This window comes from Bombus vosnesenskii, unplaced genomic scaffold (genome assembly GCF_011952255.1).
Source record: "Bombus vosnesenskii isolate JDL3184/JDL3185 unplaced genomic scaffold, Bvos_JDL3184-5_v1.1 scf7180000013403, whole genome shotgun sequence".
Taxonomy (NCBI): Eukaryota; Metazoa; Arthropoda; class Insecta; order Hymenoptera; family Apidae; genus Bombus; species Bombus vosnesenskii.
Window position 1 is genome coordinate 554,353 of NW_022883026.1, and position 25,935 is coordinate 580,287.

A 25,935-nucleotide genomic window follows, 5' to 3' on the forward strand; every position below is an offset into this window, starting at 1 on the left:
CTGCGCGTGAAATATTCGTAAGACCGTTTATTCGTGTCACTTTACTAGGAATCGAAGCTTTGAGTATTGTTTCAATGGAATTTGCTTGGTACTGGAAGATGGACGACACAAAACAGCACCGGTTCTTTTTAATTTATTAAATCCTTAAACATTGGACATCAGATTAATTGGAAGCGCGATTATAAATTCCACCTTCGTTGTCTCTCTACCCAAAAGCACGTGTTTTCGCGTCTCCTAAAAAGTAAGCTTTAACGAACTGTTCGTAGACGTTCGTTGAATTTTAAAAAGAGTTGCAAAAGGAACGAAGACAAAAGAGAAAATTAAAGATATAAATAAGAAGACACGGTGTTTAATCGCGTCTCAATGTCACGCATCATCGTATAACATTTCCTCGTATGTAATAAGTAAATCACGTCATCGCGACTACTTTTCAATTCGTGAAAGATCATTTTGTAAAAGCCGCGTGGATCTCGTTATCCAGGAACCAAGGGGACACAAGCTGAACCACGTAAATCAAGTTCAGTCGTTGCCAAGTACACAAAAATACGAGCTCTCTCCATCCTGTCGTACGCTACGGAACTCTTCAAACTCATAAATTCGTGGTCGGTCGATTACTCGGCTCTTACCATACTCCGACCATTTTTCCTCGCTGCTTGCAACGATTCGCGGCACTCTCTCCCCGAACATCTCTAAAAGTGTCGAGCGCAGAGCCTTTTCGATCCCTGCGAACTTCCCCATTCAGAGGACGATTTCTACAATCGGACCAGCACCGATCAACGCTCCTATGGTCCCCTCGCTGGCGTCTGGCGAGCGCAGCCGAGTCTTTATCGCGGTTACGTTCGTGGACTGCGTGCATGAAAAAGTATAACGCGAATAACAGCGTGGTGAAGGGGAGAGAAACGGACAGATGGAGTGGAAAGAGTCGAGGAGGGCAAGGGAGATGGAGATAGAGGAAAAAGGAGAGGAGAGAAAAGTAGCTCGCGCGCGATGCAGCATGCAGCGTGTGTACCAGCGCGGAGCGTGCACCAGATACGGGGACGGGTAGCAGGTTGAGAGGAGGCCAGCTGAGGAGAAATATCGAACGGAGAGGCCGAGTCGTAAAACGTTATAGCGCAAGAAGTAGCCTACTGGCAACAGTGGCGAGTGAGAGGGCTTTAGCAGGGCGAGAAGGGTTGAGCATGGAGGAGAAGGCAGCCACCACAGAGTAGGCGCGCACCGCTTGATCGTCGACCAAGACCTGAGAGACACTCTGCCGCAATCTCTTACGCGTGTGTTCTTTCTCTTCGCTTCTGCATAACCGTTTTCCTTCCCTCTCTTCTTCCTTTCCATCTGCCTCTTTTTCTTGCCGGTGATTCTTTTTTCCCTACCTCATAACTCTTACCTGCTTTCCGTTCCACCGTTCACTGTTTATCTCTCTTTCCTCCGGCTAGTCCTCCTACGCTCTTCATCCGTTCTTCTCTTCTTCTTCTTTTTTCGAGCTGGTCTTGTTTGACCAAGACGTTGCTTCTCTTCTCTCTTCTTATAACCCGTTTTCCAACACTCTCCTTGCCCCGGCATCGTGCACGAACGGTGGTTTCTTCGGACTTTTTACTCCGTTCTTCGACTTACTCTTTCTCGTCTTCGATCTGTTTCTCCTACTCGCAGCGAGTCTCTGTCTTCTTTCGTACGGTCGGTTTTTCTTACGCATTGGATCGCGCGTAGCCGTAAATCTAGCCGTTCCTGCTGCGGTTCTATCGTACGTAGCAAGTGACGAGCGAGCTGTTCGTCCATTGAGACGCGCTGCATCGCCGCCGATACACCCACGCATCTATATCTGGCGCATAAATCTAGCTGCGTGGGAGTGTAGCCATCCGGGGGACGACGTATACGGGCAAAATCCATTCATGGACGTAGGACACGGGCTGGGAAGCGCGAGTATACGCGAGTATGACGTGGCGTTTTATAAGGCGGTAAAACGCGCCGTAATCAGCAGGAACCTTGAGAGAGAAGCACGCCGGGCCCGATATATAATGGGCGGTGCGACCAATCAACATTCTGCTGCAAATCTCCCGCTTGTGTGTAATTTTTAACGCGGGCATATAGGGCTTCGATGACTCGAGCACGAAGGGAGAAACAGCGATTCTTTGGGGATGGCGAAGAAACGAATCGAGGCAACGGGGCTCGCCTTTCGTTCGTCACGGTGTTAGTCATCGCTTCCGATCGTTATCGTTCCACGGAATCGCCGTTCTCCAAACGTAATCGGCCAGGGGATGATTTATCGTCGGCTATTATCGTGGGTAAATGGAGGTGCGTTTGACGAGAAGTCGGATTTAGATTTTGAGTAAATTATGCGCGAAATTGGCGAAATAGACCGCGTGTAACCTTGCGTGCACTGTACGCGTTATAATAGTCGTCGAACTAGACTCGATGACGCGTAACTAACTCCACGTTCCGTTTAGCTTCGCGCTAATCATCGTTTCTTTGTTTTTTTCCTTGCGACCGTTCCGCTTGCGTTTCACTTTGTCTTCCGACGATACAACGTTTCAAACGTTTACAGTTTCCTCGTGTACTTTCTACAATTTTTATTTTATCGATGAATTACACTTCTTAGCACGACAGGATACATATGTCGTGTGACGAGAACAGCGATACAGCTATAATGGACAAGAGGCGGCAGATTTGTGGTGGAGCTACTTTCTCAAGAAATCCGTTTGATCTGTTTCAGGCGAGGTGATTGGCCAGCGGTTCCTGGGAAACGAGAGCCACGTGGAGCACTTCAAGCTCCTAGAGCGCGCGACTACTTCTATCCTGATTGGCGCCAGGTAATTGTTACGTGATTCGATTCTTTACCGATCGTTGCTGCTGTTGGCGCGCCGCGCCGCCAAGGGTCAGCAGATGGTCATCGGCTATATTCCCGTCGTTCGATCCGGGTTCCCGTCGAGTCACTCCCTCGATTACGCGGCACCAAGCCCGATGACGCGGTTCCACCCTCGCACAACCCCTTGTGACGTGTCCTCTTTCATTTTACATGAGTCGTATTCCCTTGGATCGATCCGGCCCGACCACCACCGGTCTTTTTCATATGAAATAAATTGCTTTCAATTACCGACACGAGCGAATAGAACGGAAAAAACGCGAGGCAATTGTCGAGGTGTACCGTGATCGTCTCCTTTCTACCTTTCTTTCTTCCTACTTACCACCTGTTCTGTCTTGCATTCTTCGTCGTTCGTCGAGTCTTTAACCCTTTCGCATCTGTGAAAGAGATCGTTTTCGCGAAACAGTGTGGCGAAGCGCTTCGTTTCCGACGAATAAACGTTAACGGTTAAAAGCGAAATCAATTGTCGTCGCGTGGGCTGACTCGAGAAAGTAATTATAAGTAATCGAGTTAGGAAATGCGTAATTTTAAAATTGTCGCAGTGAAGATATTTAGGAGAAGATAAAACAGTACTGGATTATATATTTTAATAATTATCACGTCGTTGTGGGTACTGTTGTTGTGCTGCGAGGTAGCTTGACTCAATTAGATCTCGAGCTTATTAACGTTTATCAGAATATAATTGCGTCATGTTAATAAAATGCAATAACGTGGACGATATTTCGGAGCGTAAATTTTAAAGCATTTCTTAAATTAATATGTAAATCGATTGAAATTGAATTAAATCGAATTAAAATTAATCGAGTTAATTTATCATGCATTATATATTGTAATAAGATTCGCGTGGAATTTTAAATAAATATTAATATAATAATAAATTCAGTAATGCCAATTAATTTCCTTTGATTCTTATTTTTCATTTTTCCGTAAATTTCAAAAGATACCGGTAACTGTATCAGAAATTTCGCAGCACTTTAAATATCGAATTTTTTTACGATCACAAAAGCTCGGGGTGTTTTGCGATAAATGTTCGCGGTAAAGGAAAGGTGTGTAATCGGTGAATATGAAAAGGATATGCATACGTACATACGCGGAATAAAGGCGATATAATCGATATATCGATTATATCGAACCTTTAGTACGACCAATAACTGGCAAGATGAGAAGCGCGAAAGTACCTATGAAAGAGAAGAGAAAGAAAAACCGAAGAAGAAAATCGTAAATCGTAATGGCTGCACCGAAGACCACTGAATTTCGGCAGACTATATTTTACGTTTTCGAGTTTCACCGGTGATGTATTTCCTCGCTATGGACCGCCGTATTTCGCTGCTTTTAACGCGTTCTTAACGCTTTTCTAGCGTGAATATTTTTCACTTTAAAGATTAAAGTCTGTCGAACAAATGGCGAAAAGCACGAAATAAAAGGAAGATCGAATTTTCCAAGACTAAATTTTTACGTTTCGAATTGCATGCTTTTACTCTCTTGAATACGACCCTTCTCCTGATTCCATTAATCTCTTTCCAGTTTTTACATCTTTCTTATCTCTATCGTCCGGTTAAAAACTTCAGCTCATTTTCAGTTTTGACTCGTGGAAAAGTATGAAGGAAAACTGTTTTTCAAGGACGTAACTCATTAAAGATATTAACCTTCGTATAACCTCGAGAATAACAGACGAAATTAACACGTTGTTCCGTGCGAGAGGTAAAATAAAATTCTTTTTTTAAACAGACGAAAGATGTGTTTGTGAAGAGATAGAAACTCAATACTGGCAAGTCTCCGTTAAGATCGCCTCTCTAATAACTTCAATGGCGAAAGTGGAAACAAAAGAAAATGCGAGAGGCAATTATCCCAGCGACCTCGAGTTTTATCAACGCAATGCTGGCCAATTGTCTTTAAAATAGACGTCGTATTATCCGCGATAGTCGTTGCATCGCGTAATCGTGGATTCTCCCGAACGACGCGACGACGATGTCACAGAGTCATAAATTAGTGATAGAAAAACCAACTGAGTCTAACGAACATCCCACAGGCCATCGAAACAACAACGTAGAGAGTGTGCAGTGTCAGAAAACAGTAACAGCATGGCCACCTCTGACCCGGCCCTGCGACACCTTCGGCGACATCCTCTTCATAAGAGCCAAACCCATGGTATATAAACCTTCCCAAAATCAGCTCTCCAGACACTCTGTTCTAACATTCTTGACACATTGCGTACGGCGCTCCCAGGGCCCGCACATTTTTGAACAGTCGGGCACACTGATCCAGAAATAGCAGCCACATTACTACAAGAGCACATCACAAAAATAGAAAGATGGCTACGAGATAAACAAATAAAAGCAAAGCCCAGTAAATGCAAGCATATTACATTTATGCTAAGAAAACGGAAACCACCAAATATCCAATTAAATGGCAGGCAAGTTAAGTACCTAGGACTCCACTTAGGCACACAACTTACATGGAAGCAACGTACTAAATCAATTATAGACAAAATACATCACCGGTATATATATCAGCTCTTGACATTCTCTCTGTTAGATTCATACGATAAATTTTCCTACTATATCTAAAGTTCAATTCTTTACCTTATTTGTGAAATAGGAGATCACCGGTGATCTGTCAATTTCGTGATTTCTTGTGTCTCTTACGCGACACTGCCACAGATGCACAACTATAGGCAAAATTCACTGCAGTGGCACCGACAGTTTCTTGCGAATATCTCGGAATCTGAAACCGAACGATGGTTACACGCAAAGGTATAAAATATAATAATAAATATATAAAGTAATATAATAAATATATATAGTAATAATAAAATAAATAATAATAATAATTATAGTAATAGATAATAATAATTAAATTAATAACAGTAAATTAATAATAGTAATAATAATATAAATATATAAAGTAATAATAATAAATATATAAAGTAAAGTCGGCTAGAATGGTATGATTCCAAACATCATGCAAATTTTTAGCCGATGGCATATTTAAGCCCAATAAATCAATTTCGTGATTTCTTGTGTCTCCTACGTGACAACAACGACGATGCAACAATACGTTTCTAATGGAACGTAACGCCTGATTTCGATATGTGGCAGTATCGAACGCTACAGATGCAATAACGAGTCGATATCAGCTTGCGTAGTGTACGATTCAAGGTTTGCAATTTAGAGCCGTGGACGATTGGTATGGCAGTTGAGCGAATAAATCACGCTCGGTAGTTACTCGCTGTTTTAATGTAACAGTTATTACTACGGTGTACGTTGGATAATTTGCTCGGCTAACCGATGTAACAATAATAACAAGCCCGACGCTTTGCCTTGTTAACTATCGTAGAGGCCATTATGAGGAGGCGGTACAGAAACTTGGATCGTAAGTCTCTGTTTTTCCAAACAATCCCACATCGATCTAGATTTTTTTTTTTATTTAGTTGTTTACATTCGCAATTTGTCCGATTTGAACATTTGGTAGAATTTTTTGGCCGTTTGATTATCATGTGGGTGGCTACCCCCAGCGGGGTACCTGATCTAGATTAGCTCGAAATTTTCCGGTGCAAGCTTCGTTTGAACTTTTCCTTTCGCGATTACCGCGTGTCTCGGTGATTTCAATGGTAGAAAGTTGGAGCTTGTGAATGGGGCACAGATATGATAATGCTCATTATATTTTAATGTATCATTGTTTCATGAGAAACGAGATGACGGTGTCTGCTGGCGTTCGTATCTGATCGTTTGGGAATCATATTCAAAGGATTTCTTCTTTCGTGGAAATTTCTATTAACTTCGTGTCTTTTCAAACGTTGGGAAGCGAAACTGTGATCGCGTCAAGGAGGCGTTTTCAGAAACGCAACGTTTGCTTGGAAGAAGTTGTTAATCGACGCGGTAACGTGCTTTTTCTTTTTGTGCTTTCGTTATAGAGTCGCTACGTGTGCATTCGGCGTTGCGTTTTATCTCCAACGACTACGGAATTGGATTGCAGAAAGAGAAAGGAAAGATAGGAAGTAGCGATGTTATACCCGTAAATCGATTCTCTTTGATCACGTCGCAAACTTGCATACATGTTCTTACGAAGATTTAAACTCGTTCTAAGCTGTCGGACGTAACTATCGGTTAGTAGAAAATTATTCGAAGCGAACAAATTTGCGACCACAACGCAGTCATACAATATCAGTCGGTGCTGCTGTTTTAGTATCGTATTATATTAGTATTATTATTAAATATTTAACGCAAATAGAATAGTGTGGGGAAAACGGTTCGTTAAATTTACCAAATAAATTTGATTATGTGTGATTACGTTAGCAAATGAAAAAGTTACAATAACAGGAAATCAAGATAACTGAGGACTATTTGAAGACGCGATCTTTATCGTCCATAATTCAAAAAATAATAAGAGATAGAGATAAGAGAAGACAATTTAGTAAATGATATTTGATGTTAAACACGTGATTGCTTGAAACGAATGCATTCAATTACGTGTTAATTATTCGGCTAATCGTGTCGATATCGTGCAACAATAACCACGGTGTGCATAAACACGCGTATTGTCCAAGTAACATAAATTTTTGTGTCGCTGTTATTTTCATTCGGATTGAATGACTTTATTTTTCCGCTGTAGTTCGAGTATCGTGTGGCGTTTTCAGATAAAGCGATGCTTTTGTCTCGCTGATATATAGTTCGAAATTGCACCGGTGTTAACTTCAAAATAACTTTTATTTTTCCACCCAACGTGTATTTTTTCTCCAGTTTCCGTGCGACCATCTTTCAGTACTGCGATCGCAATTAACAACGGGAACATCTACATCGCGTTTACCACGAGATTATAAACGTAATAATACTTTTTTAACACTTTGACTGCCACGTTTTCTCCTGTGACGCCAAGGTGGTCATTAGTGACCGGAGCGCTTGAACTTTTAACAATTGTAAAAATTGAATGAAAATTGACAGTTAGAGTATTTTGAATATAATCGATAAATAGAAGATACTTTGAAATAAAAAGTGGCCCATTGAACAATTAAACATTTTTATTAGAACATTAATAAGAAAAAAATGGGAACAAATCTTGCACCTAACGGTGCACTGTGTTAAAACAATTTAAACATAAATGTGGCATATCAGTACAATCTTGACAATAGGTGGTCACCTTTCTCGTCCGATTCTTAGCAATTTTTGATCCTAACTGCTTAACATTTTTTTATAACACTCTGCAAAATTTTCCTGCCAGGTACGCTTGCCCTTCTTTCTTCTGCATTTCGTGTCGCGATTTTTGTCGAATAAGTATATTTGACGACTCTGATGAATGACACTGTGTAAGGTGCATTACGAGTGCCATTTTAAAATCAGATACCTTGATCTTTGTTTTTGTTGCTTGTTTATAGAGTATCATCGCGTTTGAAATTGATGTATTTAACAATAACTGTAAAGCTAATTTTATATACCACTTGAGGGTTTTTCTATGTGGTGTAGAATATGCTACCATTTGATCTGATAAATCTACAGCACATTTTCCTCCGTTGTAATCTACCGCTACCATTGGTTTATCACAAACATAATTTTCTTCGCGGACCTCTACAATTTCAGCCTAATATCTTCTACACGTTTCAACAATATGTTCTGCACGTTTTGCTTAAGACGAAATAACGAATGCGAATGTTTTGTTGAAATAAACGAAACCTCGTTATAATATGTCGCTATCAACTGTTACCAGGGCGACACGGTGGTCACCCGTGACCACCAATCAGATAAACGGTCCATTGGGGAAGAATGTTGTCTTGCATCATCAATTTATTATTACTTTGCCATTATATGCTTTGAATAATAAAATGTAATTTCGTCGTGGCAGTCAAAGTGTTAAGGAAATTACGTATATTAAAGTGAGATGTAATTTGTAACGTACCTAATATTTTTGTAACAAATGAACTCTATTACATGTATATACAATAAGAAAAGAACATAAATAGAAGCGTGTAAATTGTATCTAGGCACGCTATTATATTTTTCTTACAACGTGTGTGTAGGCGCCACGGTGGTCAGTCGTGACCACCAATCAGATAAACGGTCCATTGGGGAAGAATGTTGTCTTGCATCATCAATTTATTATTATTTTGCCATTATATGCTTTGAATAATAAAAATACTCCCGTGGCGTCCTGAGCGAAACGTGTGATTTCGACGTGACAGTCAAAGTGTTAAAAGGTAAATGTGGTGATCATTGAACGTTATTACCTGTCATCCATTTTCAATTTATCGGTACATAATTTCTAAATCATTTTTTCGATGGAACTAAGGCTACCGAATTAATTAGTATTATCTTATTACACATTCAATTTTTGAACTAATCTTATTTGTCGAAAAATATCGTCCATTCTTTCGTTACATACTTCGTACTACTCTCTTTAAAGTAATAAAAACAAGTGAGTTGCAAAAATCTGGAGATTGGCCGAGCGATTAGACCATTAAGGAAAAGTGGCAAGCAACTTCGTCGTTGCGATTAAATAAACTAATTGCAGTGAAACGCGGCTAAACGAAGTTTCCAAGTTGCGTTACGTGTGACATATTAAAGGCGATGCATTAGGGCTGGCTTAATACCTGTTCTAACTTAATATCGAACTTAATTAATTTAGCTTGAAACTTATCGCCTCGCGTCTAGTACAAACACGTTTGATTGAAAATCAAAACGTCAAAGATAAAGCACTTACATTTTTAATTCGATTGAAAAGTCAATTTATCTTGCTCGCGCTGTTCAATGCTGTTCCAAAATGGTCTACAACTTGATAGGACATTCATATTTCAAGATAATATCCTCTTCAAAGAACTTACCTGGATTGCACTTTAGGTAGATGTTCAAATAGCAATCTTAAGCAAGATTGGGACGAGAAAGGGATTAATATTTTGTAAATTTATGGCCTATGGCGTTTTATGACTATACAGATACGTGCAAACGTTCTGCCTCTCTGTGTATCAGCAGCAGTCAGTCATACAACAGCAGACTGACTAAGTATTTGCGCTTCGGGTAAAAAAAGATGTAGGACACGATCGAATCAAAGGTGATTCATATTTCTAGTATCGTAAACGACGCGACATGACGCGATTCTTTTATTATTCATCAACATTCCTGCTGTGCAAATGTTCTTAGAAATAAGAGCTTTGCTTCTTCTCTCTCTCGGTGTTTAATATTATATTTCAGCGATTCGTAATTCGAATACTTAACCGGAGCAATTTTTTCGAAAGTAAAGACTCTTTTTTTCCTAAGGCAAAAATCTATACTTCACTCTATACTCGAAACACTCTCGATCCAAGATCTCGGACAAATGCGGAAAGGAAAGGACAAATCGAGGGATCACGCCGAGGTCAAAAGTTTATTCCTGTTTCATGAGAAGCATCCGAGCGCTTTTACTCGATTTTCAACCGTCGTTGTTCCATCAGGCTGATCGTAATTACTAATGTTTATCCCGCGTCCAACTCGAGATCGTTCGAGGGCGAAAGAATACGAGATACGAAGAGATTAGGCGAAAGATTTACGAGGCAAACACTTAACGTTACGTATCGTGTTTTTTCTCTGTTTCAGGAACGCCATTTACAACATAAGCCTGCACGACCTAACGGAGATCGTCGATCAGGTGAGTGAAATGTTTAAAAACTCGAAACTCGATGAAGAACGATCCAATGAATTTGGATTACGTTGCTTTTCTTGAAATTCGTGGAGGGCGGATGATCGTCGCAAAGGCATCGTAGAGCGGTTTGTCAGAAACTGGAACAGATTCCTATTGCCAGATTCCAAATTACAGTTTTATCCGATTTATATGTAGCGAGTGTTTTTAGTACCGCGGAATAAATACGATCATCGCTATTCCTGCGCGACAAACGCGATCGATAGAACGTTATTCGCGTGGAATAACGTCCATCTACTCGCGTACTATCAACAATCGGAGCTTGGGAAAATTCGTTCCAACGAACACTCGCTGATTTTCCTCATTGAAAATGGACAAAGTTCGAGATTTTTTCGTGAGTCGCACGATTCATCGAACGTTTTCTTCAATCTTTCTGTTTGCAATTTTTCTATAGCCATTAGATTCAGCTAGAGTCAAACATACGATGATCATTAATTATTCACGTTGTAGTACCACGCCAGAATAATTTACTTATAATTCTCAATGAGAATTGATTGTAAACTGCTTTCAAATAAAAAAAATTTCTTTCTATAACAAAAGAAAACGTTCCAACGATCGTGCGAGTTATCGTGTATCTTCGTAGAAGATCCTGGACATAGAGAGCGGCAAACGGTAAGCCGCGAAGCAAGCGATGGCACAGCCAATGCGAATTTTGCTATTACTTGCCGCTGTCTGTACGTCCACTGCCCAGGGCCAAAAAATTTCGCTCGTGAACATTGCGCGTTTCTACTGGTGGATGAAAATAGGGAAGAAAAGAGAGAAGAAGATAAAGATACTTGGGAAAAGAGGGAGTTTCCTCCTTCCGCTAAAAAATGTAAAATTAGCCGAGCAAGAGCGCGAATAAAATTTGCATGATAATAGGTGTTTTTCAAATTGCGCGTGTAATCCGAGCAACTGGAATTCCTTTGCAAAGAGCAAAGAACCGTTGATCGACTTCCGCCACGACTAGACTTTCTATCGTCTTTCTATCGGCTTATTTCACCGATTTCGCGCGTCCTATCGATCAAACCGAGTCTTGCCATGGTGGAGAACAAGTGGATCGTCGTAATGTCTCCTGTGGCCGCCTGAAATCGATGTAACACCCGCACGGGAGGTGAAATGGAAGCTGCAATCGCAGACTGGATATCGGTTCCGCAGCGAGAGGCACGTGAGTTGCGAAACTGCTAAGGGAATCGAAGAAGTAGCTTGAGAGATAGAGAGATACATAGAAAAAAAAAAGGGAAGGATGGAAAGAAATCGATGCGACATGTTCGTTGGCCGTAAGATTCGGTCGTTTGGGAGAGAATGGTAAAAGTCAGCGAGTTCTTGAGCCACGATTCGTTTGCCTTTATAGCTCATTCGGTATATCGTGATCTCGAAACAGTGGCACGCTCGATAGTTCCTTCGATCCGCTAAATTTAAACGTTACGAAAATAACACAGTCGACGACGTGGCTATTTGCTCATAACGGATCTCGTATGTGAATTCTGAAATCCAGCAAACACGTACTCGGTTTTATCAATAAACGAAATGTAAATTGATCCACTCTATCCGTCTTTCTATAATGATCGATTCGATACACTTAGCTTACGACCACGAGCTTACGCGTCATCGTGCAGCTCGCTTGATAGAACGGTGACACGTATTAATCGACGTTTCTATCCGTGGACCGTAGGCCTCGTGCACGCTGTAACAGATTGCAAGCGAGTATTCTTACGCCGCGCTGATACCGGAGCCGCGAGATGCGCGCGTAAGCGTTTCACGATCCACGCAATCGAATTTACTTTCATTGATATGGACGAGGGAAATCGGCGTGAAAGAAAGTAAAAAGAAATTGCTCAGCAATTAATTTATAATTTTGTCAGAAGATTGATGGAAACGTTTCGCTTCCTCTTCCAACGTAGACACGAACGATCCGCAATTTCGCAAACATTCAACCGTATTTTTTGCATTTTCGCCTTGTATATTTCTAATATTACTTTCTGCAATTTAGTAAATTTTACGTGAATCATATTCCGAATCTTCTCGGAAAGAACGTCAAGTTAGTCGCGCGATCCAAGGATTTACCATTTTTTATTCATGATCGATGAATAGATAAAACAAGGAAAGAAATGAGATGAGATGGGATATCTAATAATGGAATCTGCATAAAATTGACGATCTCGATGCTCGAAAACCATCTTGCGTGAGTGAAAATTACGATATCGAATTACCAAGAAGTGCTAATTAATATCTGAAAGCATAGCGCCAACTATGAACTGCTTCGTTTCCGATACGTTTGGGAATTGTACGTCGATTATATCATATTCTCCTATAGTTCCTATAGGTCGACATTTTCGTGGTACGCTTTAGATTTCGCGGTTGCGGTATTTACAGAAACAACTTCGTCTTGCAGAAATGGATTTCCAGATAAATTCACACCGTTCGAAATATCGACGCACCTTTCAATCTGATCTTCTATTTGCGCAATGCTAAATTTATTTCGATACTTACTTGCTACGTTCGACCTATATTTCGAGAATTATCAGTTCAAAAGGGCAAAGACAGCGAATATCTTCGTTCGACTTTTAATCGACTTTTTAATTCAGCATGCGATCTTCGAGATGTCGATGCTATTTATTTAACACTTTTTATTAGTTCCTGTCGTGCAAACGTATCATCCATTAACGTGCAAGTGTTAAAAAAAGCATTGATCGACGTTGTTATTGATACCTGCCTCGGTTGTTTGACGACGACGAACGGTAATTGACACTTCCGTCTACGAGTTTCAATTACAATTATCCCTATCGTCGGATCAACTAACCGATCGATCGAATCATTTACGTTTCGTTCGAGCTGCTGTGTCAAGTCTATGATTGTCTCGCTTTTATGCGCCGCGATAAAACGAGTACGAGTATTTCGAGTACAATTATTTTGAGTAGACAGGTTAAAGCCGAGCGTGGCTCTTCAAATTTAATTCGATGCGACACTAGGGTTTGATCTTTCTGAGAGCCGATCATCTTTAACGCTACAACTACCACGACACTCAAAACGATTGTTTTTACAATTTTATTTTAAGATTCCTACTTCGCGTTACATTTCCTTTTCCGCAACGATGTAATTACTTTTGCAGCGGTAACCAAAACAATTATACAATTATAATTTTTGGTAGAAACAGCTTCGTCTTAACTGTCGGTAGTTCTAGTGTTAAGTTGAATGCGAAGCATCGACGATCAGCACATTGAAATTACCCGAACTGTGATCGGCGACTCGAATACGATAGAAATACAAAACGTTACGATTTGTAGCCTTTTTCTTGAAGTTCTTCTACGTTTACGTTGCAGCTGCGCTGAACGACAAGATCGCCGATGACCACGAACCGTAGAAATACATGGAATTGTTTTATAATAGAAGCATATAACGGAATTGCATGTGTTTCTATGGTTCGCTCTCGTCGCCGCTCTTATCGTTCATCGCAGCTCCAACGTAAACGTACCCTAACTTCGATAAAAAGTCCGCCGCTAGATGAAGCGAGCCGGCCGTTGTAGGAAAAACGGGCAACGGTTCGTTCGTTCAATTTGTTCGTACCGATGTAATATTTCATGGAACGACACCGACGATGTCGACATTGTTCTATGAAACGCTGTATAATATCTACCCATACGCCTATATTCTATATTGGTTCTTCGCTTTCAAATTAACCGTTTTAGTGCCAGAGGTTTTTAAAACACTAGAACCACTACACCAGTCAAATTGGCTGGTTTTACAATTTTATTTTAAAATTCCTGCTATTTCTTTTTTTTATTTTTTTATTTGGGAGAATTTCACAATCAACTCTCATTGAGAATTATAAGTAAATTATTCTGGCGTGGTACTATAACGTGAATAATAAGTAATTATGCTATGTTTGATTCTTGCTGAATCTAATGTTTAAATCTAGAGGATAATTTCTTTTTAGCCTACGGATCTGATACATCGGGTCAAGTAATTATGTAACTAATGGGTTTTAGCGGTTATTAACTCTTATGTTATATCTATTACTGAATTTGGATATTTCTTCTTTAACTGTAGGTATCTTAAGGTCGCGATGTATTGTTTCGTTGGTAACATACCAAGGTGCGTATTAAGAATCTTAGCGTTTTTGATTGGAATCGTTGAAGAATTTCTATATTGGAATTACTCGCTGTTCCCCATAGTTGGATCCCATAGGTTCGAACAGGTTTAAAATTTCTACTTCATGTTATATATTTTTTCCGCCATGACGTAATAACTTTCGCAACGATAACTAAAGGAATAATATAATGAATTTTATTTTCTTTTTTATGTATTCAAACTGAAAATAATTTTATATCAAGGCTACTTATACCAACACCAGTCAAGACGACTGGTACTTGTCAAAGTGTAAAAGGATCCTGCAATCTGTTTATCGAACCCCAATTAGCTAGTTTCCTCGTTTTGTACAACTTGCCACGCGTTTTTGAAATTTTTACTGCGTATCATTCGATATGATGATATCAGTTATCAGGAAAATTCCGGATCGATCGCTAAATCGCAACATTAGAAATACCACACCATTCAAAATGACTGGTTCTACAATTTTATAAATGTGTCAACCCTCGTTTAGGGATCATGGTCCCAGATGGATTAATAACACCAAAAATGTACTACATAACATGGAATTCCTTTTGTAAGAAAGTAATAAATCAATAAATATAAAAATATTCCATCATTACATATTTTTTAAAGACCAGTCATTTTGACTGTTTTTTTTTGGTAAAAATAACTTAGTGTTAACCTTCGGTAGTTCTAGTGATGATAGATGAACAACAATTTCTTTTACATTATTCTATTGAATTAGGTATGATTTATTTCGTTCCATTTCTATTATTACGTTCGTGCATAATTCAATAAACTAATATAAAACAATAAACATTGTGCGTCTATTATTTTCTCATAAAACGAAAGAAGCTTTTCGGACAACGTAAGAAAGTAATAAATCAATAAATATAAAAATATTCCATCATTACGTATTTTTTAAAGGCCAGTCATTTTCACTAGTTTTGGTAGAAATAGCTTCGTGATAACTATCGATAGTTCTAGTGTTAAGAATCCGTGTCGGATTGTGGCATGTAGCGCGATAGCGCTTCGTTCATTCATTTCTGAGAAATGCCGATTCACTCTGCGATCGCGCTGTTCTTTTTTTCGTTTATGCAGGTTGTTTACGATTATTTGAAAAAAGTAATTCCGAGAGGAAACTTTAATATGACTCGCGACGAGCTACATTCGGAACCGAGCGCGTTGCGAATTGACGATCATAACCGAGCATCACGACACAGTTCACCACAGTACGTCAACAGCGCGATCGCGCTGCGTGGCACTAAAACGGTTAAGGACGTTGGTATCCATCTTTCGTACAAAGGGATGGAAAAGTCAATCGAGTTACTACAGTGGAGCTCGCCTTTGGGTATTTAACGTTCATCCGTTAACCACCCGAAATGGAGTCAACGTTTCGCGAGCAGCAAGGCGAGTTCACTATTATCTGTCTGGTTTCTCGTGTCTGCGTTTACAAACAATCGATCACAAGCAAAGTCCCTACAGCAGGTTTCTCCATTTGAATGGGTACACGCAAGGTTTCCTGTCCTTTTCAAAAATCTTATATCAAGAACTTGAAATAACAGGTGCAGTCGTAACGTCGTGTTTCGTCGTAATGGAAACTAATTAAAGAAGAATCTATGTATTCCAAGTTGTGTGATAAAATAATCTTCCTTCTTCTCTCTAAATATCGATAGAAACACGATTGGGAAATTTGGGATATTATTTGGACACTGGTAACATAAAAATGGTAACTGGCAAAAAAAAAAAAAAAAAAAAAAACGAAGGAATAGTAACAATAATAGAAACTGGTAACATGAAAATACGTTCTTGTGTTTGTTCTATGTTTCTTATATACTTTTCTATCGCATTTTTGTCGTTTTCCTACAAGTATAACAAATATACAGATATTTACCCTCTTCTTTCTTCAATGCACGTTAATCATTTGCCAGTGTTTTTCCGTAACCGATTCTTGTCGTTCGTATGGAGTTTCTCTGCCAGAGTTCGGTGTAAACTGTAAATTGGAAATAACGAGAGCGATCGCGAGGTCATTCGCGAAGACGATCCGATCCAACAAAGTGACAGAATCGCGAGAATTCTCGATTCAGCTTAGCTACGTGACTCTGATATTCCACCGATCTTCCGCGTTCCATGTCGCTTTGCACTGTGGGGGGAAATTTCTTTGGGAGAAGTCACCGCATCGAAGGCCCAACGAACAGGTGCGGTACAGAACTACCAGAAGATCGAAGACAGAAAGAAGGAGAGAAGGCGAGAAGAAAGAACGTTGCCGAAAGATTCGATAATGAAAAATTAAACCAAGTAATGAAAAGTTAAACCAAGCAAGTTGCGCTGTTAATCGAGCTAATTGGACGAGAAAGTCTTAATATCAGGTTAATATCGAACGCTTTTTACAGCGAAAGATCGCTTTGTATCGGTGTACGCCACTCTATTTCGAAGTTCGAGCAGATCCGTGAAACGAGTAATCTATAAAGATTTTACATTACATTACATGAAAACGAATTAAAGTATCATCGAATCTAATAAACGGTTCGCCGAAGAAACGGGTTTGTCTCGAATTTACGCGATTAAAACGAAAGACAGACCGATTTTAAGGTATTTTCAATTCCCTGAAATTTTAGTTTACTTTTCTTATTGTTGATAATTGTGCATCTTAATCGCCGAAATATATGTGTAGGAACACTTAGATTACATTTAAAATTGATATCAAAATAGTTTCAGATTTATTTCATATGTGATTTACAAGATATTTGTCGATACATATTTGCACGCGTCTCAGCACTCTCTTTGTCTCACCATCTTCTTTACCACATTACCAACGGAACAGTTGCATTTTTCTGTCCTACGAGACGCTATGCACGCGCATACTTCACACACTCACACTCATATATGCGTGTCACTACTACACGGCTAATCTAGTGCAGCAGACAAAACTACACATATCTCAATAGTTATCGAAGGCAATCTACCGTTATTTATATTGTTGAAAGATTTTTCCTACCGATCGGATCGTTTCACTCTCACAGAACGAGAATGGATCTTTAAAAATGCACCGAACATTTCGAATAGATGTGAACGGTCGATAAAAGAAGCGCCGATGGACCCTGAGATAGGCAAGTGTATTTCAGCCGAAGATAATTCGCTTGAAAATTGGTCGAGTATGCCAGAAGAGTCGTCGGCGTGGAAACGGTGGTGCGACAAACACGGAAACTTACTCGAAGTGAAAAAGATGCCGACGAGTCGAAGTCAGAAACGAGACGCTGCGGCGGAAGCTGGCACGGAGAAAGGAAACGCTGGCTGGAAACACCGGTTTGCCGTCGAGATCAGCGAACGAACATGGTCTCGCGCTGTCTGCCGAGAGTCGAGAGAGGACGCCTTTTCGACGAACCGCAATTTCGCTGGTAGGCGCGGAACGTCGGTTGGCCAGGAACGACGTTGTTGACGTCGTAATCCCACAACGAAAGTTTTCCGCGGGGCTAATTGAGTCTAGCGACTCCTATCCCTCCACCCATCCTAGCCACGGCCTCCTTCTCTCCTCTCCTCTTCATCTTTTTCCTCTATCTGTGACTGGAGCTGCAAGTTTCGTGACTCGAGTGTTACCTCCGAACTCGACGGTGCATCGTTATTTCTGACGACAATGAGGCCGAGATAAGAGAAGGATCGGATCTTACCGCGGCTCGTCCTCCGTGGCTGTCTCCTTTTTCCTCTTCTTCGTGCTCTTAGTATTCTCTTTCTCTTTTTTGCAACGCGGCTCTTCAGCTTGTTTCTTTTGGCAACAGCTACTGCTGCGGGCTGTTGCGACGACTCGATTCGGTTTAGAGGCATTTCGCGACGTTTTAAGATTTCCTGGAGACGGTGCTCTATTATTTAGATAAGGGAGATGTTGTTCTGCATGGAAATTATACCTCGGTATGGATAGCGTTGCAAGCAGAACTTTATTCCAAGAAAAGAATTCTTCTGCGAGGAATCGACAGTTAAGAAGATTACACTTATCGGTATATTGAATAATAATTAACTTTCAGATAGATTTGAATATTTATTAGATACTGGAAAAATAGCCCGTTATCGTGCTGGTTTTTTAACATTAGAACTACCACACCAGTCAAATTGACCCGTTTTACAATTTTATTTCAAGATTCCTACTTCGCGTTATATTTTTTCCGTCATGACGTAGTAACTTTCGCAGCGATAACTAAAAGAGTAATATAATGAATTTTATCTTGTTCTTTACGTATTCATTAAATTAAAATAATTCTGTATCAAGGCAACTTATACCAACACCAGTCAAAATGGCTGGTACTTGTCAAAGTGTAAAAGGGTCCTGCAATTTGTTTATCGAACACAATTAAACAATTTTTCCTCGATTTGTACAACTTGCCACGCGTTTTCCAAATTTTTACTGCGCATCATTCGATATGATGATATCAGATATCAGGAAAATTCCGGATCGATCGCTGGATCGCTAGATGCTAACACTAGAAATACCACACCAGTCAAATTGATTGGTTTTACAATTTTATAAATGTGTCAACCCTCGCAGATGGATTAATATACCAAAAATGTACTGCATAACGTGGAATTCCTTTTGTAAGAAAGTAATAAATCAATAAATATAAAAATATTCTATCACGTATTTTTTAAAGACCACTCATTTTCACTGGTTTTGGTAGAAATAGCTTCGTGTTAACTATCGGTAGTTCTAGTGTTAATATTCTATACAGGTTACTGTCGCAGTCTGCAGAGATACAAAGTAGGCTTTGTCTGGAAAATCTTTGCGTTACGTACAGTTGCAGCGCTGCCTGGGAAAGTTCGAAGAAACAGTTGAATAGCGAACATGTCTCGCTATAACGTGACCGAAATTGATATTGCCCACCATTGGCTGACCATTGTTGGCAATTATTATCTCTTTGTGCACATTACCAGATTTGATTTACAGCCGCGCTGTAAGTTGTTGCTGTTTTATTCGTCTCGCTCGTCGTGTCGCTCTTTTTCGAACGAAGTATTCGGTTGAGCATAGAAAAATCTGCGGCCGAAGGAAGCTTTTTCAAACTCGTACTAAGTAACTTTATTAAATAGTGGGAATTTTATTTTATAAAATACTCGGATAATAGTTTTCTGACATAGTTGTGGCTCCGTCCACGATTCATCACGCGTCGATGTTTTTTTTTTTTATTTATTTGTTAAAAGTACAATCAATTCTCGCGTTGAGAATTTTCAGTAATTTTTCTGGCGTGGCGCAGTGACATGGCTGATTATTTATAATAAGTTAATACTTATTATAGATAAGTATTAACGCGTCGATGTTGTCGGGATTTTTACATTACGTTCTCCGGAAAGTATCTTTCTTTCGCAAATGTGTTTTTTTACAGCAGTGCACCTTCGTACAAACTTGAAACCAAGTCTGTGAAATGTCATGTTGTTCATCTCAACAGAACAAAATGGATTGTACGTAATTCGGCAAAATAATGTAAAACAAAAAATGTTGTGCGTCTATTACTTTCTCATAAAACGAAAGAAACTTCTCGGACAATCTAATATAACACACATACGTAACGCAATACTCTTGATACTTCGTTTCGAAAGGAACAACTCAGCGCAGAGCTGCCCACTTAGATTTATCTATCATTATTCACATTGCCATTCAGTGGTAAGCAATGTCGATTTTGCTTGGATTATATGGCTATTTGACTATTTCTCTGGACTTTGCTCGGGAGAAATGGCAACATTTCTCGGGTAAAACCGACTTCGTACGGCCTGTGGACTGCGTTCCTAACGTATACACATGTTACGCGACTTCAAGATTGTTGGATCGAACGAGTCATTGGTTTTCTTATTTTCGATCTATTTTTCAACTTTTTTGGAAACTTTGTCCTATAAACTGTGCTTCTTCGACCATCTATCGACATCTATTTCTTTGCTGTTTTCTCGTGGAAACGAGCAAGGTACGAAAACGTGGCAGAAGTTTGCAATTTCAATGACAGTTGATTGTAAGGTTGGTATTACAGATGCGAATATTTGGAAAAATATAAGACAATTCTGCGTCTAATATTTTCTTTTATTGAGATTCACAAACCTCGATATTATATCGATAAAATATACAGATTGTCCTTGTTGATGCTAACGATATTTATTTGAAGATCGTACGAAACTAAAATCAGTTCTGCAAAGATTGGACGAAACGCGATAGAGGCTTTGAAGCGTTAAATCGCGCGCGTATACTTAAGTAATTGAAATTTTAATAAAACGACTATATTCGCGAAAAGAGAGAAAAAATGGAATAGTTTATATTGCAGGCTGTCGGAAAACCAATAGTTACGAACGCAATTCACCAGAATCGAATCTTGGGTAACCGAAGTTACGTGTATCGGAGCATTCGTATGCAGTCCCATACTTTTGAGATCCCGACCAGATTCCAATCAAAATATTCGATGCTATCTGACCCGAAATTTTCGGGTATCCGCATAACCCTGGACCGCAAATGGATTCTAGAATCCAACTAAGAAAGCGCAGATATAATAGTTTCCCAAGTGCACTGCAACCGTACAATTTCATTTTTGTCCAGACTTGGTCAGAGTCGACGAAAAGTCAGTCAGTCGCACGATCGAACAGTACGGACAATACACGACATTGCGTGATTGCTAAAGTTAAAAGTAGCCGAGCGATTAAAGATGCAGGAAAAATGATGGAAAGGTAAACATTGAAACGTAAAACGATAAATTTTTCGTCGCGTCGTGATAAATCTTATTTATTTCCGATCGATCGATAGAAACTTCGTTAATAATCGTTATCGGTGTGATATCTTTCTATAGTCTTTTGCACAGTCTTTTTTGTTTCCTTCGTCCTTTTAAATCGCTTGATATAATAAACGTAGCGATGTAGACAGCATATTTCCTACTCTTCTCATTACCATGTCATGCTTTTTTATCGATTCTCGTGCACAGTACATATTAGGTTGTCTGAAAAGTTTTTTTCGTTTTATGAGGAAATAATAAAAGCGCATCGTTTTTTTTTTTGTTTTCTATTATTTTGTCGAATTACGTACGATACATTTTGTTCTATTGAGATAAACACCGCGACATTTCACACACTTGGTTTCACGTTTGTACGAAGGTGCACTGTTGTAAAAAACACGTTCGCGAAAGAAAGACACTTTTCGGACAACCTAATATATCGTTATTTTCATTCCAAGCTACATAGTTGTAAATTGTTTTTAAACCAGTGGAAAAATATTCGCTACGAAGTTAAATGGAATATATCGTTCTTTGTAGAAAATCTTTCCAACTATACGTCTGTGTGGTAGATATCGTTTTGCCAAAATTTTATTGTCTTGTGAAAGATTGCGACCGAGTAATGGGTGTTCCCTTAAACTGTGTTCGTTCGATGAATCGTTTCAAACGTTTACAGACGTCGTAGAATTCATCGGACACGGTGTAAAGGGTTGCCCGAGAATTATTTTCCCTTACGGCACAAAAGTAAAATTGTAATAACTACCATGTATCTACCTAATTTTTCTGGCAGAGAAACCTTGTTAAATTAATATTTAGAATGCTGTGTGTATCTGGCTTTGATAAACTTTAACGAACAGATTTATTGTATTGTACACGATATGTTATTCGTTATAGATGTTGCAGATTTTAAAACGTTTTCGCCTGTTCTCTTTGAACAATTTCATCTGCGAGTAGATGAGCGGTTAGCTTTCTTTTATATCTAGAGCCACTTGAAAATTAACGTATGATATTAAAAGCTGAGTTACTAATTTGAATTTTCCGTAAAAAATTGCATGTTCCGTCGCTTCACGGTCATTAAACGGAAATGTCGGCGTTTTCATTTTATCAGACGAGTAACATTTTTTGCAGTTTCACCGTATGGTTGGAAGTTACGCGTATCTGTATTTATGCGACTGGTACACGTAATGGTATTATCCGCATGATCCGATAACACGATTGTCCTGCTGGAGCATAGTACGGAGGACCAGCCATTATCGAGCTAATATGTAAATACGCTGGAGATTCGATTTTCTGATCCACTCGCACGTTAAGATATTTCACCTTTTTTCGATTCTCTGATTTTTTAATCTATAGCTATTGACATTTCGCTAGATGATTTTCTTCTCTTTCGACAAACATTTCCTATTTTTCAATTGTTAAAATTGGTTTTTTGTTTGTCAAATTCATGGCTATATACTACAGGATATCAAACAGCGATCGATAGAATAAAGAATGCAGTTATTTGCGCGCAAAAACAAATCGAAAGTATGCAATAAAATGTATCGATTTGAAATTTTATTTTCGAGACGATCGGAATTAATAATTGTATGGAATTCTCGATAAGTGAAAATAATTTCTGGTAGCGAAGGATGAGTCGAAGTGGATTACATATTTCGGTTGTAGGCAATAATTTACTTTTTCAGAGTTCCTTTGTTTTTTAATGCGTTATTACATTCGCATAAAAATCTCGTCATGTTATGTAGTATGCTTCCATTTTCTCGAATTAAATTCCACGTAACTCGGCTGAATTCTTCTCTGTGCATTTTTAAACTTACGCCTGTAGAAGTTTCCGATCAGCGAATAACTCGATTAAATCTACATTTAATTTAATTTGATGTATGATATTTATAAAATTAATATTGTATGATAAATATTTAATATTAAATATGTAATTGTGTGCTGGTTAAAATCCTTGTCGTTTCGCCGTTCGTTATTTTGCTTATATATCGATTCAGTCGAAATTGTAAAAATTAATTTTGTTCCATATTCTCGATTACTGAACGTAGTTTCCGACTGTAACATTAATTGTCGGACAGCTTGTATTTCTTAGTTTTATTTTATTTCCATTTAATTTATTATTCTGCTTTAATTTATGTCATATCGTTCAAAAATCGGAAATCGGAAGTTAGAAATAAAAAGTAATAAAAAATCACATCGTTTAATATCTTTCTTCTTATTTATTTTTTCCAGAAGACCATAGTTTGAAAGTAAAACAATTAAACTCTGATCTTGATGCACATCGCTCGATCTGCATGTTTCTCGATGGTTTTAGAAATTGTAGAAATAAGATCGGAAAGGAAAATCTGTTATCTTCTTCTTCAGAAAATTTACACAATTTTATTTCTCATGATTATTTCGAAAAAAAATAGGAATATTTCGTGATATAGTGGTAGCTAGGTATTTTCTGCTAACAATACGAAACTGTTCGCAATTCCAGTTCTTTTATTCCTTCGTAGCTGTGTATTTATTACATTTAAACTTAAGCATTTCTTTGATTAAATCATGCTTTAATAAGTTGCTAACCGATCGATCGTGACACGATTAGCATGAAAGAAAATGAACGTGGCGGCAAGTTGCAGGGAATTTCACCGACAGCCCCGTTCTATTTGCGCGCGCTAATAATTCAAGTACCCTCGAGAGACAAGTTTTATCATCGCGTCGTAAGGGTCCAGCCGGTATAAAGAAACTTGCCTCGTACAAAGGCGGTCGTTTATCGGATGAATTTATTCATGATTCATCCAACTTCTTAATACTCCGCAACCGGCCATCGCGTCTGATAGCAGCAAAAGTTGAAACGAGTTCAAATTCCGTGGTTGACAACAAGCTGTTAAACCATCGATGCTTCTCATCCTTATCGATACTCTGACATTTTATTTCACCACAGCACAGTAAGTTAATAAGTAGCTTAAAGTACAGATGAAAAGGGTTTACTTTGAGATTAGATTAGATATCAAAGCAGCGTTTTTATTTTTTTCTTTTCTAGTATAAGGAGTATCTTTAACGAAATGTCAAAGGTGATGAAAGAATATTTGTTTCTCTCGTTTGGTTTTCGTATTGATAATTTAATAATATTAGAATAAAACAATATCTCTTTGTATTTTTCAAATGGGTAACATTTAGGTCGCGAGTAAATACGACGACTCGAAATAAGGCGCAGTCACGATTCGAAAATAACAGGATTTTCAAACGGCCATCCGTCTTCGAGTTTCACCGGCTTACTATATCGCGGAATTTTTCCTCCCATTCGAGCAAGATTGATATTACGAAGGAAATCTGCAAAGTAAATATATCAAGGTCTGGTCTAGTATCACGCAATGGCTGCACGCATTGCTTTGATAAGATTACCTGTCGATAGATAGAGAATCGCGTGTTTCTACCGACCGTAGACAGTACATAAATCTCAGGCGGCGGTCGTTGAAATTTATTTCACGAAGCGAAGGTGTCGACTTGCTATAGGCTGGCTCGTTCTCGTGCAAACCAACTAGATGAATCGTGGGGACGCCCATTTTCCACGAATTTTTCAAATCATCCAAATGATTTGTTTTCCTTCGCTACGATATTTCGCCGGTTAAACGTTGAAGCGGATAAAAGATATTCGTAGCGAATGTTCGTCTAATTGATAGAGAAAATCTTTGATCGTTTTTTAATCATTTGTAACGACACGATCGTATTTCTACGAGAAAATTACGGATTCCTCACGCGATACCATCTTTTTCTAAGGTTCGTGCGTACCGCAAATTGTTGCGAGTTTCGCACGGATCAGACTCTCGACCGGATACGTGGCTAAAACAGCCATTGTCTCGCATAATCAGCACGTAATGGCGCGTTGCACGATGTACTTGTTGTTGCCGTGTACCGGAGATAAGGCGCCTCCGGAAACTGGCCGATCGCTCGTTCCTTCTCTCCAAGTGTCTTCTCTCTCCATCTCAAGCGTTGCACGTTATTTTGTCCCGCTCGAGATCTTGACCCTAGAACTCGCCATGGTACTTGAGCCGCAAGGTGGTTTGCGATCACAGCTTCTTACGATTTTTCGTTTCGTTCGTTAATCCTTCCGTTCGTTCGAACTCTCAATAACACGTAGCTTTTCCTTTCAAATTAACAATCGATATCTCTCTCTCTCTCTCTCTCTCTCTATAAATTGCTCCATCGATGCACGGAATTTGTTCGTTTCATAGAAATTTTGCGATAAAAGCGAGGTTGCACGTATCGAATTGATGGAAAAATTTATAGCGGAAAATTTGGAACATTTTTCTAGAAGCAGCGTTTTGTTAAGGATATGCAGGGCCGGTGCAAGGCAGGTTCAACGCGTTCGCTGGAACCCGACCCCGCGGTCTACGAGTGTTACACGATTAAAAAACACCGATTTTGATTAACTTTTTATGGAATGACGATACCATTAACAGATGCAAGACATTTTTTTAATAACGACAAAAATCGTCAATGTTCGGTGTAACTCCATAAAGTCCTCATATCCTGGAAACTACTTTAGATAAAAAAATCCAAGCGCTTTCAGAGAAATGTACTTTTTAGAGAAATTAAACTACATCAATAGTTTTTTGCAAAAGTCATACATGATTACAGAAT

At 39.1% G+C, this 25,935-nt stretch overlaps 1 protein-coding gene across 2 annotated transcripts in view; it reads left to right on the forward strand.

Moving 5' to 3' along the window:
* The window catches only part of LOC117237861 (semaphorin-1A-like), a 380,261-nt gene that overhangs the window by 143,372 nt on the left and 210,954 nt on the right, over nucleotides 1-25,935 (forward strand). For both annotated transcript variants that reach the window (XM_033502264.1, XM_033502266.1), the window contains exons 3-4: nucleotides 2,705-2,801; nucleotides 10,414-10,465. In XM_033502264.1, the coding sequence (XP_033358155.1) occupies nucleotides 2,705-2,801; nucleotides 10,414-10,465 (149 nt within the window). The remainder of the gene's footprint in view (nucleotides 1-2,704; nucleotides 2,802-10,413; nucleotides 10,466-25,935) is intronic.